Source organism: Scyliorhinus canicula, chromosome 11 (genome assembly GCF_902713615.1).
Source record: "Scyliorhinus canicula chromosome 11, sScyCan1.1, whole genome shotgun sequence".
NCBI lineage: Eukaryota > Metazoa > Chordata > Chondrichthyes > Carcharhiniformes > Scyliorhinidae > Scyliorhinus > Scyliorhinus canicula.
In genome coordinates this window covers 137,483,567-137,507,801 of record NC_052156.1, presented here as the reverse complement: position 1 = coordinate 137,507,801, position 24,235 = coordinate 137,483,567, and the positions used below count along the sequence as shown (strand labels likewise).

General features: G+C 46.8%; 1 protein-coding gene across 14 annotated transcripts in view; it reads right to left on the bottom strand.

Annotated features, from left to right (window-relative positions):
- The window catches only part of LOC119973412 (voltage-dependent calcium channel subunit alpha-2/delta-1), a 726,559-nt gene that overhangs the window by 470,248 nt on the left and 232,076 nt on the right, over positions 1-24,235 (bottom strand). For all 14 annotated transcript variants that reach the window (XM_038811471.1, XM_038811473.1, XM_038811472.1 and 11 more), the window contains exon 4: positions 19,215-19,274. In XM_038811471.1, coding sequence (XP_038667399.1) covers positions 19,215-19,274 — 60 coding nt within the window. The remainder of the gene's footprint in view (positions 1-19,214; positions 19,275-24,235) is intronic.

The window sequence follows — 24,235 nt, the reverse complement described above, 5'->3', positions numbered from 1 at the left end:
ACCTAGGCCCAGTCCCCCGCTCCGCCCCATAATGCCACCTAACCTGCACATCCTTGGACACTAAGGGGCTATTTGGCATGGCCAATCCACCTAACCTGGACTGTGGGAGGAAACCGGAGCACCCGGAGGAAACCCACCAGACACGGGGAGAGCAAACAAACTTCACACAGACAGCCACCCAAGATCGGAATTGAACCCGGGTCCTTGGTGCTGTGAGGCAGCAGTGCTAACCTCTGTGCCATTGTGCTGCCCTCTTTTTTGAGGGGAATACCTCTACAAAACTTTCAATCAATCCTCCAGATATCCCTTACTTTGGGTCAATGTACATTTTTGACTGATTACACGTCAGTGCAATGTCTGGTACTTTGGTTCTTCTCTGTTAAAGATTCAAAATAAACACAAAATACTACATTTAAAACAGGGAATAGAAGGAAGGAAATAAAGAAGTAGGAAGAGAACTGAGATCACAGACAACAGAAGTAACTTTCTGGAGGGGACAAACAAAGATCTACTAAACTGGGATTGAATGCCAAAGCTACACTTTCAAGCACAATCTGTGAGCTGCTTCAAAACAGTGCACTTACTTTAAATTGGGCAACAAAATGAGGAAAACATAACTTCTGATGACTCAAAACATTTTATATGCAACAGCGTTGACAGCTATGTATTTAGAAAGGATTATAACCTTGCTGCACTTTCGCTGTTATTAACACCTCAGTAATTCTTCAAAGATTGTAATATTGAACAGAAAGCAAATCTCTTGCAGGGAGAGACAAATAAAATCCAAGATTTTCCCTTTAAGCACAGGGGAAAAGCTTTGCAACCATGAAAGAATCCCCCTGAACCACTCGCAGCACAGACTCACGATCCCACAGGAAATGTGAGTATGTTGTCTTTCAACATTTGCCTTCAGTATACATAAAAAATCAATAAGAATATATATTTCACAGCACAGTGAGAGACTGCACATCTTTGGACTGTGGGAGGAAATCGGAGCACCTGGAGGAAACCCACCAGACACAGGGAGAGCAAAAAACTTCACACAGACAGCCACCCAAAATCGGAATTGAACCCAGGTCCTTGGTGCTGTGACGCAATGGGTGATGAAGTCATTTCCACATAATATTATCGCTTCAGTTCTCGCCTTTTATGTGTAACCCTAAGCAAGATGAGTGATTCTGGGAATGAATGCATCAACATTTTGTCATTATTGCCAGTCGATGATTAGCATCAATTTTTTTCATCGCAATTTTGTTGGATTTACCTCAAAATTAATGGACAACAGGCCGCAAGGGCAATTAGGGATGGGTAACAAATGCTGGCCTCACCTTCAACACCTACACCTCATGAATGAATTTTTAAAAAATCTGATGCCAACAGCCACAAAAGTTGAAGTGTCTTTAGAACCCTTCGGAAACCCTGACGTGTACACAAATGCTGGAATTGTCCGAGAAGTTTAAACTTCCCCGGACACGGCAAGAATGTCTCTCACACTGATCTCAGCGTTGGAGACATGGGCTAGATATGCACTACTTACCAGCATACCCTAAGCATATTACACTGTTTAATCATTGAGTTAGACCAGAAATTAAAAGCGTAAACCAGCTCACCCCCACACATACTACACCAAACATCCCCAAACCACCCCCCCCACCCCCCATCGGCCCAAAGCAACCCCATCCGACATGACAGACCATCTCCGAGCATCCCAAAGATCCCCACCACTGACATAACTTAACTCATCCACCTACTCATCTACTAACTTACCCGCCCACTCATCTACCAACTCACCTGCCCACTAACCCAATAACCCGCCCACTTGATCACTCAACTAACACCCTCACATCCACACACCCACCCACCTGATCACTCACTCACCACTCAAGCATCCGCTCACCCACTGAAAACCTTTGCGATTTCTAAATACTTCACTGAATATGATAGCTGATATCATAAAAGGAGGATATATCCTCTGCACCGCTGCCTCAACCCACCTGCTGTTGAAACCCTCATCCATATCCTTGTCACCTTCAGGCTTTACAACATCAATGCCCCTTGGATCACTCTCCATTCTCACCCCCAACCCTCACCCTCCAAAACCTTGTTGCCTGTACACTCTGTTCCATATCAGGTCCAGCTCCCCCATCCCCCTCTGTGCTCGCTGAACTCTACAGGCTCCTGCACTCCGCCTTTTCAAATTTAATGTTCTCAATGTTGGGTTTAAATTGATTTATCGCTAATGCCTGAGAAAATTTATCATCAAAGGCTGAGGCACACCTGTCTTTAAAACCATCAAATGTGATCCTAAGGACGTACACTGAAGAGGGCTACCATTAAAAGGATGCATTATGCTGAAAATAGAAACAAATGGGCAGATGGCAAAGTTGCCTCTTTGCGTTGCCCGTGGAAATTTTCTTAGTCTATTTGGCACAGCATGATTGGCTAAAATTAGCCTTAATTGGGAAACTCTTACGTGACTGCTTAGAGACAGTGGATTGGTCCATATTTAAGAACTCAGCGACTAACTTAAATGAGTATGCCACCACCGTCACAGACTTCATCAGCAAATGTGTGGACGACTGCGTGCCAAAGAAAGCAGTACGTACGTTCCCCAACCGGAAACCATGGCTCAACCGCGAGATTGACTCCCTACTGAAGGACAGATCTGAGGCGTTCAAGGCAGACGACCCTGTCCTATACAAGAAATCCAGGTACGACCTCCGCAAAGCCACCCGAGATGCCAAGAGAGAATATCAAACTAAGCTAGAGTCACAGACAGACTCTCGGCGGTTGTGGCAAGGACTAAACAACATAACGGGCTACAAAGCGAAGCCGAGAAGTATCTCTGGCAGCAGTGCACACCTCCCCGATGAACTTAATGCATTCTATGCTCGGTTTGAGCAGGTAACCAACAATCCGCTGTCGAGTGCCCCAGCAACCCATAATTCACCCATACCCACCATCACAATTTCCGAAGTCAGATCGACCTTCCTGAAAGTGAACCCACGGAAGGCGATGGGCCCGAACGGGATCCCTGGTCGTGCACTCAGAGCCTGCGCATACCAGCTGGCAGAGGTATTCACAGACATCTTTAACCTATCCCTACTCCACTCCGAGGTCCCCACCTGCTTCAAGAAGACCACCATCATACCGGTACCAAAGCAGAACCAGGCAACATGCCTCAATGACTACCGCCCGGTGGCCCTGACGTCAGTTATAATGAAGTGCTTCAAGAGGCTGATCATGAAGCGCATCACCTCCATACTCCCGGAAAGCCTTGACCCACTTCAATTCGCATACCGTCGCAACCGGTCCACATCAGACGCCATTTCCCTGGCTCTACACTCATCCCTCGATCATCTCGAAAACAAGGACTTCTACATCAGACTCCTATTTATTGACTACAGCTCCGCCTTCAACACCATAATCCCAGCCAAGCTTATATCAAAGCTCCAAAACCTAGGACTTGGCTCTCCACTCTGCAACTGGATCCTTGACTTTCTGATCAACAGACCACAGTCAGTAAGAATGAACACCAACACCTCCTCCACAATAGTCCTCAATACCGGTGCCCCGCAAGGCTGCGTACTTAGCCCCCTACTCTACTCCCTGTACACACACGACTGCGTGGCAAAACTTGGTTCCAACTCCATCTACAAGTTTGCTGACGATACAACCATAGTGGGCCGGATCTCGAATAACGACGAGTCCGAATACAGGAGGGAGATAGAGAATCTAGTGGAGTGGTGTAACGACAACAATCTCTCCCTCAATGCCAGCAAAACTAAAGAGCTGGTCATCGACTTCAGGAAGCAAAGTACTGTACACACCCCTGTCAGCATCAACGGAGCCGAGGTGGAGATGGTTAGCAGTCTCAAATTCCTAGGGGTGCACATCACCAAAAATCTATCCTGGTCCACTCACGTCGACGCTATCACCAAGAAAGCACAACAGTGCCTATACTTCCTCAGGAAACTAAGGAAATTCAGCATGTCCACATTAACCCTTACCAACTTTTACAGATGCACCATGGAAAGCATCCTATCGGGCTGCATCATAGCCTGGTATGGCAACTGCTTGGCCCAGGACCGCAAGGAACTTCAGAGAGTCGTGAATACCGCCCAGTCCATCACACGAACCTGCCTCCCATCCATTGATTCCATCTATACCTCCCGCTGCCGGGGGAAAGCGGGCAGCATAATCAAGGATCCCTCCCACCCGGCTTACTCACTTTTCCAACTTCTTCCATCGGGCAGAAGATACAGAAGTCTGAGAACACGCACAAACAGACTCAAAAACAGCTTCTTCCCCACTGTCACCAGACTCCTAAATGACCCTCTTATTGACTGACCTCATTAACACTACACCCTGTATGCTTCAACCGATGCCAATGCTTATGTAGTTACATTGTATATCTTGTGTTGCCCTATTATGTATTCTCATGTATTTTCTTGTACTTTCTTGAATTTTGTTTAATTCCCTTTTCTAATGATCTGTTGAGCTGCTTGCAGAAAAATACTTTTCACTGTACCTCGGTACACGTGACAATAAACAAATCCAATCCAATCCAATCCAAACAGTCAATTAATTAGTAGATTCAAAGAACAACTTACAACTTCTGAAGAAGTATGAGAAGGTGTTCGAAGATTCACTCAGATCTATGACTGAACACCTAAAAATAAAGCCAGATAGCACACCCAAATGTCTCAAAGCTAGAACCGTACCATACGCCATTAGGCCTGAAGTTGAAGAAGAATTAGAGAGATTAGTAAAGACAGGAGTCATTGAATCTGTTGCTGCTAGTCATAGGGTGACACCAATCATTCCTGTATTAAAACGGGATGGCTCAGTGAGAATTTGTATGATTTTAAAACTACCATTCACCCAGTTTTGTGCTCGGGTAACTACCCACTGCCGTTGATTGTAGACGTGTTTGCTGGACTTTCTGGAGGACAGAAATTCAGTAAAATTGATCCTTCACAGACATATCTGCAGCTGAATGTGGCTGCTGAATCACAGCCACTACTCACCACAGTGACAAACAAAGGTCTGTTTCATTACAGAAGACGTTCTATTGTAGTAACATCTGCACCTGCTCTTTTTCAAAGATCGTTGGGTCAACTTCTAAGTCGGTTGAATGAAGTGCAATGTTATTTAGGTGACATACTCATCACTGAATCAAGTAAACAGGAACACTTTGAGAATTTGGAAGCTGCCCTGAAGCATTTACAGAGTCACAACCTGATAGTTAAGAAGGAAAATGTGACTTTTTCAAGTCCTCCATAAATTACCTTGGTCATAGCATCAACAAAGACGGTTCGGACAAAGGACCAAAGAAAATGACAGTAATCTTAGACGCACCACATCCTCAAAATGTGACACAATTAAGTTTGTTTTTAGGATTGATCTATTATACTAGTAAATTTGTCCTCCATTTCGCTGCACAACTGAGGCCTTTACGTACATTGTTATGTGCCAAACAGGCATGACACTAGTCAGAAGAATGTGAGAATGCACACAATGAAGTGAAATAGGTTTTATTGAAGTCAGAGCTGCTGGTTCATTATAATCCAGAAATGAAGTTGCAGTTAGCTTGCGATGCATCACTCTATGGGGTTGGTGCAGTCATCTGGCACACTATGCCATTGGAAGAGGAACAACTGGTAGCAGTTGCCCACGCACTCTTCCTAGCACAGAAATGAATTACACTCAGCTGGGGGAAAAAAGCTTTGAGCAACATTTTCAGTGTCAGATGGTTCCATCATTAGCTTTATGGGCATCATTTTACCCTTTTGACGGATCATCAAACCTTCATACAAGCTTTGGGCCATATAAAGGTGTATCTCCTTTGGTAACTAGTAGATTGTAAAGACAGTCATTGATATTGTCGGCATACACTTACAATATCCAGTATCATAAGTCTGAGCAGCATGCAAATGCTGATGTTTTATCATGATTGCCGTTACAAGTCAAGCATGACACAGCAGAAAATGTCAATATTTTTTGTTTCTCGCTCATGGATATTGTACCTGTGACTTCATCTCAAGTTCAAAAATGTACAAGAGCCGATGCAGTGATGGGGAAGGTGATGAACTTGGTCCCAAAAGGTACACTGTCAGGCATTCATCGGACAAATCCAGACATCAAGCCCCATTAACTTGAGTTGACAGCCAGAATGGGGAATCCATGTGATTATTCCTCCGTGCTCACTTGGAGAGTCCTTGACCAACTGCATTAGGGAAATTCTTGTGTGGTAAGGATGAAAGAATTAGCACGCAGTTATTTTGGGTAACCAGGATTAGATAGTTAAATTGAAGAGTAAGTTGGGCGATGCCATTTTTGTGCAAAGTGAAGGAATAGTCCACTATTGCAACCATTATATATGTGGGAATGGCTGACTCAGCCATGGCAGAGAATACGCATGTATTATTCCGATCCACTGGAGGGACACATGTTCTTAGTGATTGTGGACAAGCGCTCGAAATGGCCAGAAGTCGCAATAATGAAGTCAACAAAAATGACAAAGCAGACCATTGAAAAACTAGACAAAATATTCACAAGGTTTGGAACACCGGAACAGATCGTCAGTGATAAACACAATTTACATCAAAGGAGTTTGAGGACTACACCATATCAAGTCAGCTCTATATCATCCAGTAATAAATGTATTGGCTCAATGTTTTGTGCAATCATTAAAGTATTCTATCAAAGTATTGAAGGACCACGGGACATTATCAATAAGAATAAACAAACTTTTTATTATCTTATTGGAACACTGTACATGCTACCACACAAAGTTCACCGGCAATGCTGCTGTTTAGGAGGAAATTACGGACCCAGTTTGATTTGGTAACTCCAACTTACAAACTTGTCAAACGAGAACAACAATCACAAAATGCTCAGAGGGAGAACATCTCCAAAAAGTAAGTATTCAACCAGGGAGAGACAGTGCTATCCAGGAATTATACCACCAATGCAAAATTGGGCGGCATGGTGGCACAGTGGTTAGCATTGCTGCCTCACAGCACCGGGGACCAGATTCAATTCCAGCCTTGGGTGGCTTCCTGTGCGGAGTCTGCACTTTCTTCCCATGTCTGCGTGGGTTTTCTCCGGGTGCTCCGGCTTCCTCCCACAGTCCAAAGATGTGCAGGTTGGATGGATTGTCCATGATAAATTGGCCTTTAGAGTTCAAAGACATGGAGGTTAGGTGGGGTTATGGGGATAGGGTGGGGATGTGGGTTTGGTCGGGAGGTCTTCAGAGGATCAGTGCAGACTCGATGAGTCAAATAGCCTCCTTCTGCACAGTAGGGATTCTATGATTCTATGGTACCAGCTATGATCCTAGCAAAGACAGGCCAGTATCATACACTGTACAGACAGATGATGAAAGTGACGACATCATGCTGATCAGTTACTTGCTACACCAATTTAGTTTGTAGAAACTTCTCAAGAGGTTCTACCTCTAGAGCTATACAAAGAACAAAGAACAATACAGCACAAGAATAGGCCCTTCGGCCCTCCAAGCCAGCTCCGATCACGTGTCCTATCTAGACCAACCGCCTGTATCCTTCTATACCCCGTCTGTTCATGTGCCTGTCCAGATAAGTCTTAAAGGTCACTACGTATCTGCCTCAACCACCACACTTGGCAGCGCATTCCGGGCTTTCACCACCCTCTGTGTAAAAATCTTCACCCGCACATCTCTGCTGAACCTTTCCCCCCCTCACCATGAACTTGTGCCCCCTTGTAATTGTAATTTCCACCCTGGGGAAAAGCCTCCAACTGTTCACCCCATCTATATCCCTATACGTTGGAATGTAGACCAGAGACAGTGACACATTCAGATTCTGTTTCTAGTGATAGATACTGAAATAACTACTCAGGAGGTACCAAAAATTGAAAGGAATGAGAATACTTCTGAGGGTTCAAGCAGCAAAGTTCAAGAATACTGAATTTTACCAAAAAGGAAAGACATCCACCACAGAATTGTATCTTTGTGTAGAAATAACAGGCGGGATTCTCCCTTCTGGGGACCAAGTCCCCGCCCCAACAGTAGCTTTGATACTGGGCAGAAACACCAATAATTCATTTTAATTTGTAAGACAGTGAGGAATGAATACCTTGCTCCAGGACTGATTTCACGAATAAATAAGTATATGCTATATTAAAACAAACTTTATTACTAACACAGTAACATCACACAAGAAAAATAACCTTACAATTACTCCTTAAACAATGCTAATCACTGCAGTGTGTATTGAAAATATGGAAAGATGTGTCATTTGAAACATGGAAGTCTGGCAATATCTGGTCTGAGAGAAACATGAGAGGATACAGGGAAAGATCCCACGAAGGGTTACCAGCAGCTGCAAAGAGCAGGATTATAAAATGCAGATTCTTTCTCCCAAGCAGGCTTAGCAAACACACAGGATTCTTGTATGAAGCTAAAAACAATGGTTCACACCTTCATTGAAACTAACCATCTTAGTAAGCATCTGGAAAAGCATGGATGAAGGTTTCAGTTGAATTAGGTGACGAAAGTTTAAAACAGGCAGGTCTTTCAAGTTATAACCAAGTGAATTTTTAGCATACAGCTTAAAGCAATGTTTCACACCTTCATTGAAATTAACTCTTAGTAAGCAGCTGGAAAGGAAAGGATGAGGTTCAGTTGAATTTGGTGACAATTCTAAGTGTGAAGTTCTGCCGATATCAGGTAAATTAAAGAAAACTGGAGACTATCCGTCTACGAGAAACATAATTTAAAGCCAAAATCAAAGTCAAAATTATGAGCTGAGGACACAATTAGAAAATAAAACTATAGAAATGACAGGAACCAAATCAAAATTCACACCTCTATTGAAACCAAAGCATTTTTGAATATCACAAAGGAACTTTGAACGTCACAAAGGAAACAATGTAATCAGAGACCTGAGAGGTGAGGTCATGTCAAAATGAACACTTAGTTGTATTAGAATGTTTAGATCAAAGATACTTTTTACAATCAAAATGAAATAATAGTTACTTTACAATAAGGTCATAAAAACATAATAACTGTTAGAAAGCGAATATAAACCCAGAGACCAGAGCAGAAACTAGCAAAACCAGAACCAGAACTGAGAGAGAAGGAACAAGAGAAACAAGCAGAGTCAGCTTACAGCCGGCTCGGTCATGGGAAAGATAAGACATAGCAGCCGAGCTAAAACAGCTAATACATCTAAGGAAGACTAGAATTTAAAGAGGAGGCAGAGTCAGCTCAGAGATAGCCAGCTCTCATAGCTCAGTTCATGGGATCGACAAGACAGAGCAACCGAGCTCACCAGCGAATACATCTAAAGAAGACCAGACTTCAAAGAAGATTGATTGTCAGGTTGGGCCTGAAGGTCCCTTCAACCAACCAGAAGGATCCGAGAGCAAGATCTTTTTACCTTTCTGTAAAGAAAGTGATTGCAGCTTTTAAAAGAAAAAGATAATAAAATAACTTAATTTAAACTGAAACAGTGGTTATTCCTAAGTCTACTTTACTTACTTAGCAATGCGGGACCCAGGAGCGATGCTACTAAGTGGTAAGTAGATGAAATCTTCGGTGAAGGTATGGGTTATACGGGGGAATAACTTTAAAATATAGTTTGACCTGAATAGCACCCACCGAAGCCTGCATCGGAGTCAGGGAATGAGAATCCCTGTTCACCATTTAGAATGTCGGCCCTTTTTGGTATAGGGGGAATTCTAAGAATAGTGGTGAGTTTTCAACAACAAGTGGCAGAGTAACCCTTAAACTTCTATTTTTATTCCCACTCAAACAAAAACATCTCCGCTCTCAGTCCATTGTTAAATAGTTGGCACTTAGGAATACCTGCTTCACAGAGATGTCCTCTGAGATTGTTTCAAAGAAAAGACCTGAATCCTGTCAAAACCATGCTGAACCTCTGGCTATATGTCTTCAGAAGCTTGTTTCAGTTTTCTTTCTAATCAGAGAAGTCTGAACTGTTTGGAAAGACTGCTAATCTGTCTGCAGACAGATCTTTAAACTCAACTGCAGTGAGAGCAAAGCCTTGACTTCTGCTCACAGCTTCATCGAAAACTCCACTGACCTGCTTTGCAGCAAAATTCCTGATATCTTAGATCCACCCAGTAACTACATCATCTTCCTGAGCTGAATTCTAACTAACTCCACATTGACCTCCCTTAATCCAGGCAAAAATGCATTAGCGCAAGCTTTTGACAATGCCCTAATTGCACCCCTGGCTCCCAACCTGTTCCTCAACAAGGAAAAGCCGCACTTACATAATTTCCTGGTCATTTCAACTTGCCAGTGCAGGAGGAGTATTTGTGGATTGGGGCGTCATTTTTAAATGTCGCCCCGCTCATTTGACCCCCTTTAACCACCCCAGGTGGCCTCCAGACCCCCCTCCTTTACTGCACCAACATCTCTTATGGGGTCCACGAATCCCCCCCTCACCCCACCTCTTAAGGGCAACGGATCCTTGGGCCTGATCCCTGAGATGGGAACCTGGCACCCGGGCACCTTAGCACTGCCAGCCTGCTACCCTGGCAGTGCCTCTGCCAGCACCACATTGACATCCTGGCAGTAACAGCCAGGATACCCGGGTGGTATTGCCAAGGTGTGAGGCTGGCAGTGCCAAGGTGCTCAGGTGCCAGCAGGAGTGTGAGAGTACCACCCTGCCTAGAGCATGACCATCCAAGGGTGTCTATTGGCTTGGTGGACCCCCCCTCCCCCCAGGTTCTGTTACTCCTTGCCCGTGATTGTGAAAACCAATGCTAAACAGTGCCATAGCGCCATATTCCAGGTGTATCCATTTGTTTATCGGCTCCAGCAGAATTCGGCGCACGCATTTCACCAAGTCAGGCGTGATAAGACCATTAAATGTGCCCACAATCTTCACAAGTGACCTACTTCTAATCGATAGTCATGTTGTAAGAGAAACTTAATTTTTCTATGCACAAAATTTAAAACATTTAAATGTCATCTTGTGGCATGGTATTATCAAGTATAAGAATATCAGAAGGGCGGCACGATGGCACAGTGGTTAGCACTGCTGCCTCACAGTGTCAGAGACCCAGGTTCGATTGCGACCTCGGGAGACTGTGTGGAGTTTGCACATTCTTCCTGTGTCTGCATGGGATTTCTCCGGGTGCTCTGGTTTCCTTCCACAGTCCAAAGATGTGCGGATTTGTTGGACTAGCTATGTTAAATTACCCCTAGGTGGGGTTGGGGATAGGGTGGCGGATTGGGCCTAGGTCGAGTGCTATTTCAAAGGATCAGTGCAGATTTGGGTGGGCCGAATGGCCTCCTTCCGCATAGTAGGGATTCTATGATTCTATGATAATTCTATGATTCTATGAAGTTGAGACAGCAAGGAGATAGATGTTAAGGAGTAACTCATTCAGTCCTGTAGAGGCGGTTATGCAGCTTCCACCAAACATTTTCACCTCCCTAATAAAAGCCCGTCCCCTGAGGACCTGGGAGCGGATTGAGATGCCACGTTGCTTCCTACAGCAAGCCTCTATAGGCCTTTAATTGGTTGACCTAACTTGTGGATGGGTAGCCCTGTGTCCCCCTCCCCCTAAACATTCCAATTCCTGCCTCTGGGAAAGTGGCCTCGGGGTGAGAGAGGGCCGGGGAACTAGCAGGCTGTCCAGTGGGGTGAAATGATGCAACTGTCGGCCGGCAAATTCAAACTAAGCATGGCAAAGTACAAACCTAACCTCAGCTTTGTTTTGGGACATCAACCCAATAAGCAGCCTTGCTGAGGAAACTAAATCAGTGGCCCCACACAAACTTAACCGAAACATGCATGATGGCGAAGACCTTTTCAATGTTGCACACATGGTCCAGTGAGGAAAACGTTACGGGCACGATTCTCCTTAAAGGGAACGAGATGCGGGATTCTCCCATCGGCCGGCTAAGTGCCGACGCTAGCGTAAAAACAGGAGTGTTTTATTCCGGCGTCGGCGCCCATTCCGAGACCCGATTCTCCGGACAACAGTGGGGTAGCACGACACTGGAGCAGCCCACACTGCTCCAGCTGCCAATCCTTGCGTGAACCTTGTGCCGCGGGGTCCGCGCATGCGCAGTGGCCTTCTTCCCCGCACCGGCCCCGACGCCAAATGGCACAGGGCTACAGGAGCCGGCACGGAGGAAAGGAGGCCCCCCGACAGAGAGGCCGGCGTGCCGTTCGTTGGGCCCCGATCACGGGCCAGGCCACTACGGAGGCCCTCCCCGGGGTCAGACCCCGCCTTCCCCCGTAAGGCCACCCCCGGACCCTTCAACGCCGAGGTCCCGCCGGATCAGAGGATGTTAGAACGGCGCCGGTGGGACGTGACTTTTTGTTGACGGCCACCCAGCCCATCCGGGCCGGAGAATTAGCGCTCCGGCCGATGCCGGACAGTTGGCGCATACTCCGACCGGTGCCACGCCGACCACGCCGTCCCCAGTGGCATTCTGCGGAGAATCGCGTCCCAGAATCGGGGTGGCATGGCATGATTCCCACAGCCCTGAGCGAGCACATTTAGCCGCATGTTTCCTGGCGCTCCCAGGGCTGAGAAACACATGTCTATTCAATGCGACTCATTGTATAAGGGCCCTGAATGGGAAATGCACGGCCAAGGCAACACATAGGCCTATTTTGTACAGTGGCCCCCGAAATGATGCCCGATCTCTCTCTCCCCCCCCCCCCCCCCCACCCCCCCCCCCCCCCCCCCCCCCCCCCCCCCCCCCCCCCCCCCCCCCCCCCAGCCCAAATGCACTACGGGCATCCCCTGCCTGATTATAGAACATAGAACATTACAGCGCAGTACAGGCCCTTCGGCCCACGATGTTGCGCCGTCCTGTGAAACCCCTCTAAAGTCCCTCTACACTATTCCCTTATCGTCCATATGCCTATCCAATGACCATTTGAATGTGTTTAGTGTTGGCGAGTCCACTACTGTTGCAGGCAGGGCATTCCACGCCCTTACTACTCTCTGAGTAAAGAACCTACCTCTGACATCTGTCCTATATCTATCTCCCCTCAATTTAAAGCTATGTCCCCTCGTGCTGGACATCACCATCCGAGGAAAAAGGGTCTCACTGTCCACCCTATCTAATCCTCTGATCATCTTGTATGCCTCAATTAAGTCACCTCTTAACCTTCTTCTCTCTAACGAAAACAGCCTCAAGTCCTTCAGCCTTTCATTATATGATCTTCCCTCCATACCAGGCAACATTCTTGTAAATTTCCTCTGTACCCTTTCCAATGCTTCCACATCCTTCCTATAATGTGGAGACCAGAACTGCACACAATACTCCAAATGCGGCCGCACCAGAGTTTTGTACAACTGCAACATGACCTCATGGCTCCGAAACTCAATTCCTCTACCAATAAAAGCTAACACACCGTACGCCTTCTTAACAACCCTCTCAACCTGGGTGGCAACTTTCAGGGATCTATGGACATGGACACAAAGATCTCTGCTCGTCCACACTACCAAGAATCTTACCATTAGCCCAGTACTCTGCATTTCTGTTATTCCTTCCAAAATGAATCACCTCACGCTCGTCCACACTACCAAGAATCTTACCATTAGCCCAGTACTCTGCATTTCTGTTATTCCTTCCAAAATGAATCACCTCACACCTTTCTGCATTAAACTCCATTTGCCACCTGTCAGCCCAGCTCTGCAGCTTATCTATGTCCCTCTGTAACTTGTAACATCCTTCTGCACTGTCCACAACTCCACCGACTTTAGTGTCATCTGCAAATTTACTCACCCATCCTTCTTATAAATGACCTCCACCTCATTTATAAAAATGACAAACAGCAACGGCCCCAAAACAGATCCTTGTGGCACACCACTAGTAACTGGACACCAGTCAGAGCATTTCCCATCAACCACCACTCTTTGTCTTCTATCAGCTAGCCAATTTCTGATCCAAACTGCTAAATCACCCTGAATCCCATGTCTCTGTATTTTCTGCAATAGCCTACCGTGGGGAACCTTATCAAACGCTTTACTGAAATCCATATACACCACATCAACTGCTTTACCCTCATCCACCTGTTTGGTCACCTTCTCGAAGAAATCTACGAGGTTTGTGAGGCACGACCTACCCTTCACAAAACCATGTTGACTATCTCTAATCAAATTATTCCTTTCCAGATGATTATACATCCTATCTCTTATGAACCTTTCCAAGACTTTTCCCACAACAGAAGTAAGACTCACTGGCTTATAGTTACCGGGGTTAGCTCTACTCCCCTTCTTGTACAAGGGGACATCATTTGCTATCCTCCAGTCCTCTGGCACTATTCATGTAGACAAAGATGACTTAAAGATCAAAGCCAAAGGCTCAGCAATCTCCTCCCTAGCTTCCCAGCGAATCCTAGGATAAATCCCATCCGGCCCAGGGGACTTATCTATTTTCACACTTTCCAGAATCGCTAACACCTCCTCCTTATGAACCTCAAGCCCTTCTAGTCTAGTAGCCTGTATTTCAGTATTCTCCTCGACAACTTTGTCTTTTTCCTGTGTGAATATTGACGAAAAATACTCATTTAGCACCTCTCCTATCTCCTCGGACTCTACGCACAACTTCCCACTACTGTCCTTGACTGGCCCTACTCTTACCTTAGTCATTCTTTTATTCCTGACATACCTATAGAAAGCTTTAGGGTTATCCTTGATCCTACCTGCCAAAGACTTCTCATGTCCTCGCTTGGCTCTTCTTAGCTCTCTCTTTAGAGCCTTCCTAGCTAACTTGCAACTCTCAAGCGACCCAACTGAACCATCACATCTCATCTTCACATAAGCCTCCTTCTTCCTCTTGACAAGTGATTCAACTGCTTTAGCAACCCATGGTTCCCTCACTCGACCACTTCCTCCCTGCCTAACAGGTACATACTTATCAAGGACACGCAGTAGCTGTTCCTTGAACATGCCCCACATTTCCATTGTGTCCATCCCCTGCAGTTTTCCTCTCCAGGCGATGCATCCTAAGTCTTGCCTCATCGCATCATAATTGCCTTTCCCCCAGCAATAACTCTTGCCCTGCGGTTTATACCTATCCCTTTCCATCGCTAAAGTAAACGTAATCGAATTGTGGTCACTATCACCAAAATGCTTACCTACCTCCAAATCTAACACCTGTCCTGGCTCATTACCCAGTACCAAATCCAATATGGCCTCGCCTCTTGTTGGTCTATCTACATACTGCATCAGGAAACCCTCCTGCACACATTGGACAAAAACGGATCCATCTAAAATACTCGAACTATAGTGTTTCCAGTCAATATTTGGAAAGTTAAAGTCCCCCATAACAACTACCCTGTTATTTTCGCTCCTATCCAGAATCACCTTTGCAATCCTTTCCTCCACATCTCTGGAACTTTTCGGAGGCCTATAGAAAAGCCCTAACAGGGTGACCTCTCCTTTCCTGTTTCTTAACTCAGCCCATACTACCTCAGTATTCGAGTCCTCATCAAATGTCCTCTCAGCCACCGTAATACTGTCCTTGACTAACAATGCCACCCCTCCCCCTCTCTTACCACCTTCCCTGAACTTACTGAAATATCTAAACCCCGGCACCTGGAACAACCATTCCTCGCCCTGCTCTATCCATGTCTCCGAAATGGCCACAACATCGAAGTCCCAGGTACTAACCCATGCCGCAAGCTCACCCACCTTATTCCGGATGCTCCTGGCATTGAAGTAGACGCACTTTAGACGACCTTCCTTCCTGCCGGTACACTCCTGCAACTTTGAAACCTTACTCATGACCTCACTACTCTCAGCTTCTTGTGTACTGGAGCTACAATTCAGGTTCCCAATCCCCTGCTGAACTAGTTTAAACCCTCCCGAAGAGCATTAGCAAACCTCCCCCCGAGGATATTAGTACCCCTCTGGTCCAGGTGTAGACCATCCCATTTGTAGAGGTCCTACCTACCCCAGAATGAGCACCAATTGTCCAGGAATCTGAAACCCTCCCTCCTGCACCATCCCTGCAGCTACGTGTTCAACTGCCTCTCTCCCTATTCCTCGACTCGCTAGCACGTGGCATGGGTAACAGCCCAGATATAATAACTCTGTTTGTTCTCGCTCTAAGTTTCCACCCTAGCTCCCTGAATTCCTGCCTTACATCCCTATCCCTTTTCCTACCTATGTTGTTGGTACCTATGTGGACCACGACTTGGGGCTGCTCCCCCTCCCCCTTAAGGATCCCGAAAACACGATCTGAGACATCGCGGACCCTGGCACCTGGGAGGCAACACACCAACCACGAGTCTCTCTCGTTCCCACAGAATCTCCTATCTATCCCCCTAACTATGGAGTCTCCAATGACGAATGTTCTACTCCTTTCCCCCCTTCCCTTCTGAGCAACAGGGACAGACTCTGTGCCAGAGACCTGTACCCCATGGCTGACCCCTGGTAAGTCATCCCCCACAACAGTATCCAAAGCGGTATACCTGTTACTAAGGGGAACGACCACAGGGGATCCCTGTACTGACTGCTTACCCCAGCCCCTCTCACCGTCACCCATCTATCTTTATTCTTTGGTGTAACTACCTCCCTGAAGCTTCTATCTATGACCCCCTCTGCCTCCCGAATGATCTGAAGTTCATCCAGCTACAGCTCCAGTTCCCTAACACGGTTTTTGAGGAGCTGGAGTTGGGTGCACTTCCCACAGATGAAATCAGCCCGATAAATGTCAGCTTTGCACCTTGGCAGTGCCAACCTTGCACCCTGGCAGTGTCAGGCTGCACTGCCAAGGTGCCAGGCTGTCACTGACAGGGTGCCAAGCTGTCACCAGCAGAGCAATGGAACCACCCTGCCCAAAGGGCATGCAGCTAGGGGGCATCCAGTTGCCTGGGAGACCCTCACGAGTGCCGTTCCGTCTGGTCCCATTTGTGGGGACTAGTGCTGAAAGGCACGCGCCCGAGGTCTCTGAGGCGAAGGGGATGAATCACAAAGCCTCAGACACCTCGGGAATCTGCACATTAGTGAGGCTAACTGCCACGCTCGAATATGCAGATTTGCCAAAAATTGATCCCGCCCAATTCCCCTTGCAATGTCTTACAAGATTGCGTTGGATCCCTTGAGGCACGGTGAGCTAGGTAGATTCCGGAAGCAGGGTTTCCCAGCTTTCATTGGCCACGCTGTGCCACAGCGAGCTGCTTTTCCGGTGCAGCGTAGCCGTTGGATCACGCCCTACATCTTTTTGTTGTGAAGCTCGCCAATGACAGTTCTTAAGGTTATTTTTTTTTAATGAGCAGGTAATATTTTGTTGTCAGTCACCTGAACTAACAACAACAACTAAAAAAATCTATCCAATAGACACAAGAACAAAACTGAAACTGAAACACTGACAGAAGGGCCAGCGTTCCAAACTGCATAAACGCAGACAGGATTTGGGTCTCTACATCCTAATTAATGATCCATGCAATAAATAAAAGCTATATTGCATTCATCAGGCAACCTCATATTTCAGGCCTGAATGGCACTCATTGATCGTGCAGAGATAGGCACGTCACACAGACTGGCTTGTCACAGGTGTCTGCAGAAGTACGGCAGATGAAATATGAGAAAAATCACTTTGCACAAAGTCAATCAGGTTCGAGGGTTGGGAACTGCCAGAATTCCATCCCACAACCAAAAGATGAGGCAGAACACCAGGTCACTGGAAAACGCAATTATTACTGACAACCATGTGGGAGCACACAGTCCTTAAGATATTTTCACTTCCATGATCCGAATGCGTTTCTACCTCGGTAATTTATATGAGAAACTACAATTAATGGATAATCCATTGGACGTTAAAATGATTGGAGGTACAAAGCTAAACAGGACACTGGCAATTATTTTCAATGGACCAATACTGCACAAAATAAACTGACCCTTTAGTAACAGCCAATTATCTTATCTCTCGCTAAGGTTAAATTTTGTTAATGTCATATATCTTCCATCCTGGCTATTACCATGCACCATCAATGTGCACAGCAATTATTTCACTTGCCGACCATTTTAAAAACAAAATGGAGCAACCCTATGCCCTTGCTTCCTACATCATGATGAACAATAGATTCTATGGGAGTGATTTCAAGGTTCCAATCTTATTTGAATCACTAACAGCGTTAGTTTTGAAATCAATCCATTATTATCCTCCGTGCTGCAGATACTGTGCATTCTTTTCGCAGTATCTTGTGTCTGTTTGAAATTCCATCTGCATTCATATCCATTGATATTAATTGCACAATATATCAGAGAAAGGTTCATGCACTTGCATTCTTAGTAAGCTTCAATTCCCCACAGTGAGCTCTTGGTCTGAAGCCAGTCCATCACATCAAGGTTTAAATTGGCTGCCAGGCTTTTGCTATGTCGGAAGGAAATAAAAAAGTAGACAAGATACGCAAGGTTGCTATGGCTATTGACGAGCCCCAGTCAGGAACACAGCACACCCGGGAATCTTCAAGGTGTTCCTGGGACACCCCCCCCCCCCCCCCCCTCTCCCCCAAGGATTAAGAGAGAGTAAGCCTGACTTCCATTTTTTTGCCAGGGTTAATGAGAGGAAATTAAGGTGAAAGGGCTAGTCCAAACGCGGACACACTCCTGCCCATTTAAGCCCATAAAACAAAGACCCCATCCCATATTAAGACCCTCTGGAAAACCCTGGGCAACATAACTCAGAGACCTGATCAAATGGGATGCTGGCCACTTTTCCTCACCTCGGCCTAATGGACAGGAAAACCTACCCAAGCACCTACAGAAAAGGAGCAGAGAAAATGGAGAAGGCGGGGGGCAGGGTGGAGTTGGCAAGGGGATTCAACTAAAATCAGAGCATCTGAACAAACAGAAATATCAGTCAATTGGTTTCAGATGTACAGAACTGACTGACAGATTGTTTTTGAAAAGAGATCCTACATTTAATAATTAACTGTGCTTGGATCGATCAATACAGACGCCGTAACAACAAAGTCTTAGTTAATACTGAAAAGTAGGTCATTGCTGCATTGATGGATGACAGACAACTAGTCACACCTCAACGGCTTTGAACAGTTCTCAAAACCAAGTACAAAGAGACAGGCATTGATTTTCAATCACCATGCATTGTGCACATCAATTGTGGATCCCGGCTACAAATACTGGGAAGCCCAAGGCAGAATGGAAGCTGAAGGGTCACCAGGGCACAGTGTGAAACAAAAGGAGACTGGAGGCCTTACCCCAAATTCTTCTTTCCAAGCATGCATTGCCTGAGAATTCTCGGCAGAATCCGCAAGTCTCTGTAAGAAAACACAAAAGACATCTTGTTAACTTTGCTGCCGGCAAACGTATTTTAGTCTTTTCCCAGAGACCGATCTGAGATATTATGTAGCAATTTCTGAAAAGTGCACCTTGAATTACCCTGATTGCTCTTGCAATTATAACAAATTACATAGAATCCTTTGCACTGATGGAGGTTTTAAATATTTTGTAGGGTGATTTGATGTTGTTTCTGTATAAAACAGCAAATCTGTATATAACATTAACAGGCATTCACATAGCACCTTCAATGTCGAATATAGGAGGTCTTCTGGTGTAGTGAATCATTTCACCGCCTCTGAGCCAGAAGCCACAGGTCTAGTCTCACTTCAGGACTTGATGGTCACGGAAGATGCATTTGGAATATGGTCAGACAGGTTGATTATCAACCTAAAAATCCTTCCAATATGTCCAAGGCAGGCAGCAGGAATGGACGAGTTTCCAGTTCAGCTTGACGCGGAGTGGCAACCCTCAAACTATAACCTCTGGCGACAGGCTAGTGACCTGTTCCAGGAAAAGCTGGTAATGGAAATAAATATAACACCATGCTTTTTCTGCCTCGTGCATCACGAGACACGGGAAAGTTTTGAAATCTCCAAATAAGTCAATGTAGAAAAGCATTCCAAAGCAATTCACATAACTACCTGGGGAACAAAATGCACGCTGAAGTAACTGAGATATTCGGAAAGGTGACCAAACACAGGCAGCATGACAGCACAACTGACTAGCACTGTGGCTTCACAGCGCCAGGGTCCCACTGCCTGTGCGGAGTCTGCACGTTCTCCCCGTGTCTACATGGGTTTCCACTGGGTGCTCCAGTTTCATCCCACAATCCATAGGGGGATTGGCCATGCTAAATTGCCCTGAGTGTCCAAAAAGGTTTGGAGAGGTTATTGGGTTATGGCGATATGATGGAAGTGAGGGCTTAAGTGGGTCGGAGCAGACTCGATGGGACGAATGGTCTCCTTCTTCAGTGCATGTTCTATGTTCTATGTTCCAATATGGTTGAAGTAATGAATTTTAGGGAGGAGAGTGAGGGAGAGGAAATTCCAGAGAGCTGGGCCTTTCTGTTTGAAGGCATCGTCAGCAATGTTAGGCGGGATTCTCTGATCCTGAGTCTTGACCCCATCGTAAAGGCTGCCCTTCAGGGGGCCAGCATGGCACTGGAGTGACTCATACAACTCCAGCTGCCGATACTAGCGTCAAGCGGGCGCCGTTGGTCTGCGCATGAGCGTTGCGATCGGCGCAAACTCACGCCTGCGTGCTAGTTGCCTTCTCCACGCCGGCCCCGACGCAACATGGCAGAGAGCTACAAGGGCCCGGCGCGGAGTAAAAGATGCCTCCAGCAGGAGAAGTTGGCCCGCCGATCGGTAGGCCCCGATCACGGGCCAGGCCACAGCGGAGGCCCCCCCTCCCCTCCCGGGGTCAGACCCTTGCTCCCCCCCACCAGGCCGCCCCCCCCCACAGGATGGACACCGAGGTCCCGCCAGGTAGGACTACGTGAACTGCGCCAGCGGGACTCATCCTATCTCGCCGGCCATTCGGCCCATCCTGCGCAGAGAACCGATCGGCACTGCACCGGGGCCAATGGCACCGATTCTCCGGTCACCGGAGAATCAGCGGACTGGCGTCCCGTGAATCGCCCCCCCTCCCCCACACCCCTCCACCCACCCCCACCCTGGTGATTCTCCGACCCGGCCCGGGGTCAGAGAATCCCGCCCGTTGATACAAAATGGTGGGAGAGAATATGTAGGCATCCATAGTCAGAGTAAAGGGTGGGATGAGCAGTGGTGATGCTGCTGGAAATTACAGAAATTAATAAATAATTTTCCGTGGGTCAAGATTATGGACGCGATCTACTTGAATGGGGACAGAGTCCCACAGAGCACGTGTTTAGCTGGGTGTTTCCAAACGCCCGGAGCACCAAGAATCACCACTCTATCCAATGGCCATTCAAGTAGATCTGGGGCCTCAGCGGGGAATATGCAGCTGACGCTGCACTTAGTCCCATTTTCTGCACTGAGGAGATCAGCAAGCCAGAAATCGTCGCTGGAGGCAGAGATCGGAACGCCATTTAAAAATGGCATCCCGATCTCTCGACCACTCCGACGTGACCCCCAAACCCCCCTCAAGCACCAACCAACCTATAAGGGATGTCCTCGCTCCTCCCCCGCAATTACACCCGCACAGGGCACCCCTGGGCCCGATCCCCATCGTGCAAAGAAATGGCAGCTTGGCACCTTGGTAATGCTATGCCAGCTGGCAGTGCCACCTGGGCACCTTGGCAGTGCCCAGGGCAATCACCTGATTGCCTCTGAACCCTCAGAGACCCCTATGTGTGCCGTTTTGTCTGGTCCCATTTGTGGAGACCAGCACTGAACAGCGATCGCCCAAGGTCTCCAAGGTCTTGATTCGATCTCGGGAATGCTGTCTTACTCTAATATGCAGATTTAGCAGAAAGTGACCCGCCCACAATGGGTGAGAGTCGCATTGCGAAGTCTCGCGAGATCAGATTCGCACAAGTCGTGGCGAGCCGGATAGATCCTGGAAGAGGGATTTCCCGGCATCTACCAGCTACGCCACACTGCTTTTCTGGCGTAATGCGTCCGGTAGATCTCGCCCTATGTATATTTTCTTCTAATAAACAGAAGCTGTTTCTAATGTTACTTTTTAAAAAATCACTACCACAAAATTCTATTATTGTTGTAATACAACATAGAATTCCTACAGTGCAGAGTGAGGCCATTTGGCCCATCGGGTCCGCACTGACCCTTTGAAAGAGCACCCACCTGACTCCCACTCCCCCACCTATCCCCATAACCACAGCTAACCCACACATCCCAGGACACTAAGCGGCAATTTAGCATGGCCATTCCACCTAATCTTTGGACTGTGGGAGGAAACCGGGGCACCCGGAGGAAGCCTACGCAGACACAGGGAGAATGTAAAGTCCATGCTGTCATCCTAGGTTGGATTTGAACCCGGTGCCTGGTGATGTGAAGCAGCAGTGCTAACAACTGTGCCAGCGTGCCGCCCATTAATTATACTTCATTTATAATTTTCATTGACTCAACCACTGTGCATTAGACTCAACAAGGGCTAACCCCTAACTGATAGTTCAGAGAAATAGCTGAGGGAGACACAGGAACAGAAAGAAGGAGCACTACAAGGAGAGGAAGTTTGCATTTTAAATCAACTTGCACGTCTGCGAAAAATATCAACACATTTCTCACAAATTAATATTTCCTTCCGGTCAGTAATGTTTTTCAGACATTAGTTTTGAATGCCAATATCCCACAAAGAACAGTGAGATGAATACTTTTGTTTGTCTAAGTTGATGACAGAAGGATAGACAATACACCATGACAAACTCTTTGATTAATATTATGGGACCTCTGAAATCCACTTGAAGGGTTTTCCATTTAACGTTTGTGTTATAACCCTGCATGGGACTCATCCAGCTGGGAATGACTGTTCGCTAGTGCTGATTGGGTTGTGAGTTAATCAGCATTAGTATAACAGGTCAGCGGCTGTAGCAGCTGACAGAACGGAGTGAGGACCTGGAGATGTTTAATTGGGTCCTGTGTAAATACTGCAGCTATGCTGAATAAACATCTTTCTTATGAAGTCTTCAGACTCTCCTCTGTCGTTTACTTCATTGACGATCAGGATGAATTGGAGCTGTCGGCCATGTTCCCAAAAATTGATTTTAGCCATGTTTTTTTTAATTTGTTCATGGGGCATGGGTGTCACTGGCTGGGCCTTCATTTATTGCCCTTCCCTAATTGCCCTTGAGGGGGCAGTTAAGAGTCAACCACATTGCTATGGGTCTGGAGTCACGTGCAGGCCAGACCAAGTAAGGATGGCAGATTTCCTTCCCTAAAAGACATTAGTGAACCAGATGGATTTTTACGACAATCAGCAATGGTTTTATGGTCATCATTAGACTTTTAAGATTTTTATTGAATTTAAATTTCACCGTTTGCAGTGGTGGGATTCGAACCAGGACCCCAGAGCATTATTCTAGGGTTCTGGTTTACTAGTCCAGTGACAATAACCTACGCCGCCACCTGCCCTCAGGGTTTGTGAGTGTGCCTTTGATTTTGAAAGACTGTTCCATGATGGTTGGGACTACGAGATGGACTACAGAGGTATTTTACATGAGTACTGATGTTGCTGCATGGCTGCACGTTTTGTGCCTACAGGCACTGTTGGGGTGTGTGGACCCTGTTTCTTTCGTGCGATGTGCCTGATTGAATCAGTACTATATAAATTCTGGGGTGACCACTCCCTGGGCGTTCGGTGGGTGCAGTTCATTCCCCCTTTTTTTTCTGTATGCTGATGCAAATGTTTTTGGGGTGTATGGGGTGTAGTTTTGGGCATTGTCTTATGATTCCCCCCCCCCCCCCCCCCCCCCCCACCTGGTCCCCTTGTGGCTGAAAGTTACGTGGTGTCGGTAAGGCCTTGTGGCGATGCATAGCATTTCCAACAGGGAAACACAAAGTACCAAAAACATTTTTTGCTCACAAGGTCTGTCTTGACAATATCAGTTTGGACCTTAAGATAAAGAGCGTTGAAATCAGGGCCGGGATTCTCCGAAATCTCGGCCAAGTGTTAATGCCGGTGTAAACACCTGAGTGGTGTATGCCGGCATCAACGGGCCTCCTGGCCCAGCGATTCACCTGTTTTTAGGGGCTAGCACGGCACTGGACTGCTGCGCGCTGAACCGATGCCGAAAGGCGGCTCTGCACGCCGGCGCATGCCGGCCGTCTCCGCGCCGGCGTGGAGCAACATGTCAGGGACCTAACAGCAGGCCAGCGTGGAAGGAGGTAGGCACCCTCCAGATCACAGCCGGCCAGCAATCAGAAACCCCCAATCGCAGGACTGGACCCCATGGAGGCCCCCTCCGGAGTCAGATTTACCTGCGCCCCCCCACCAGGAT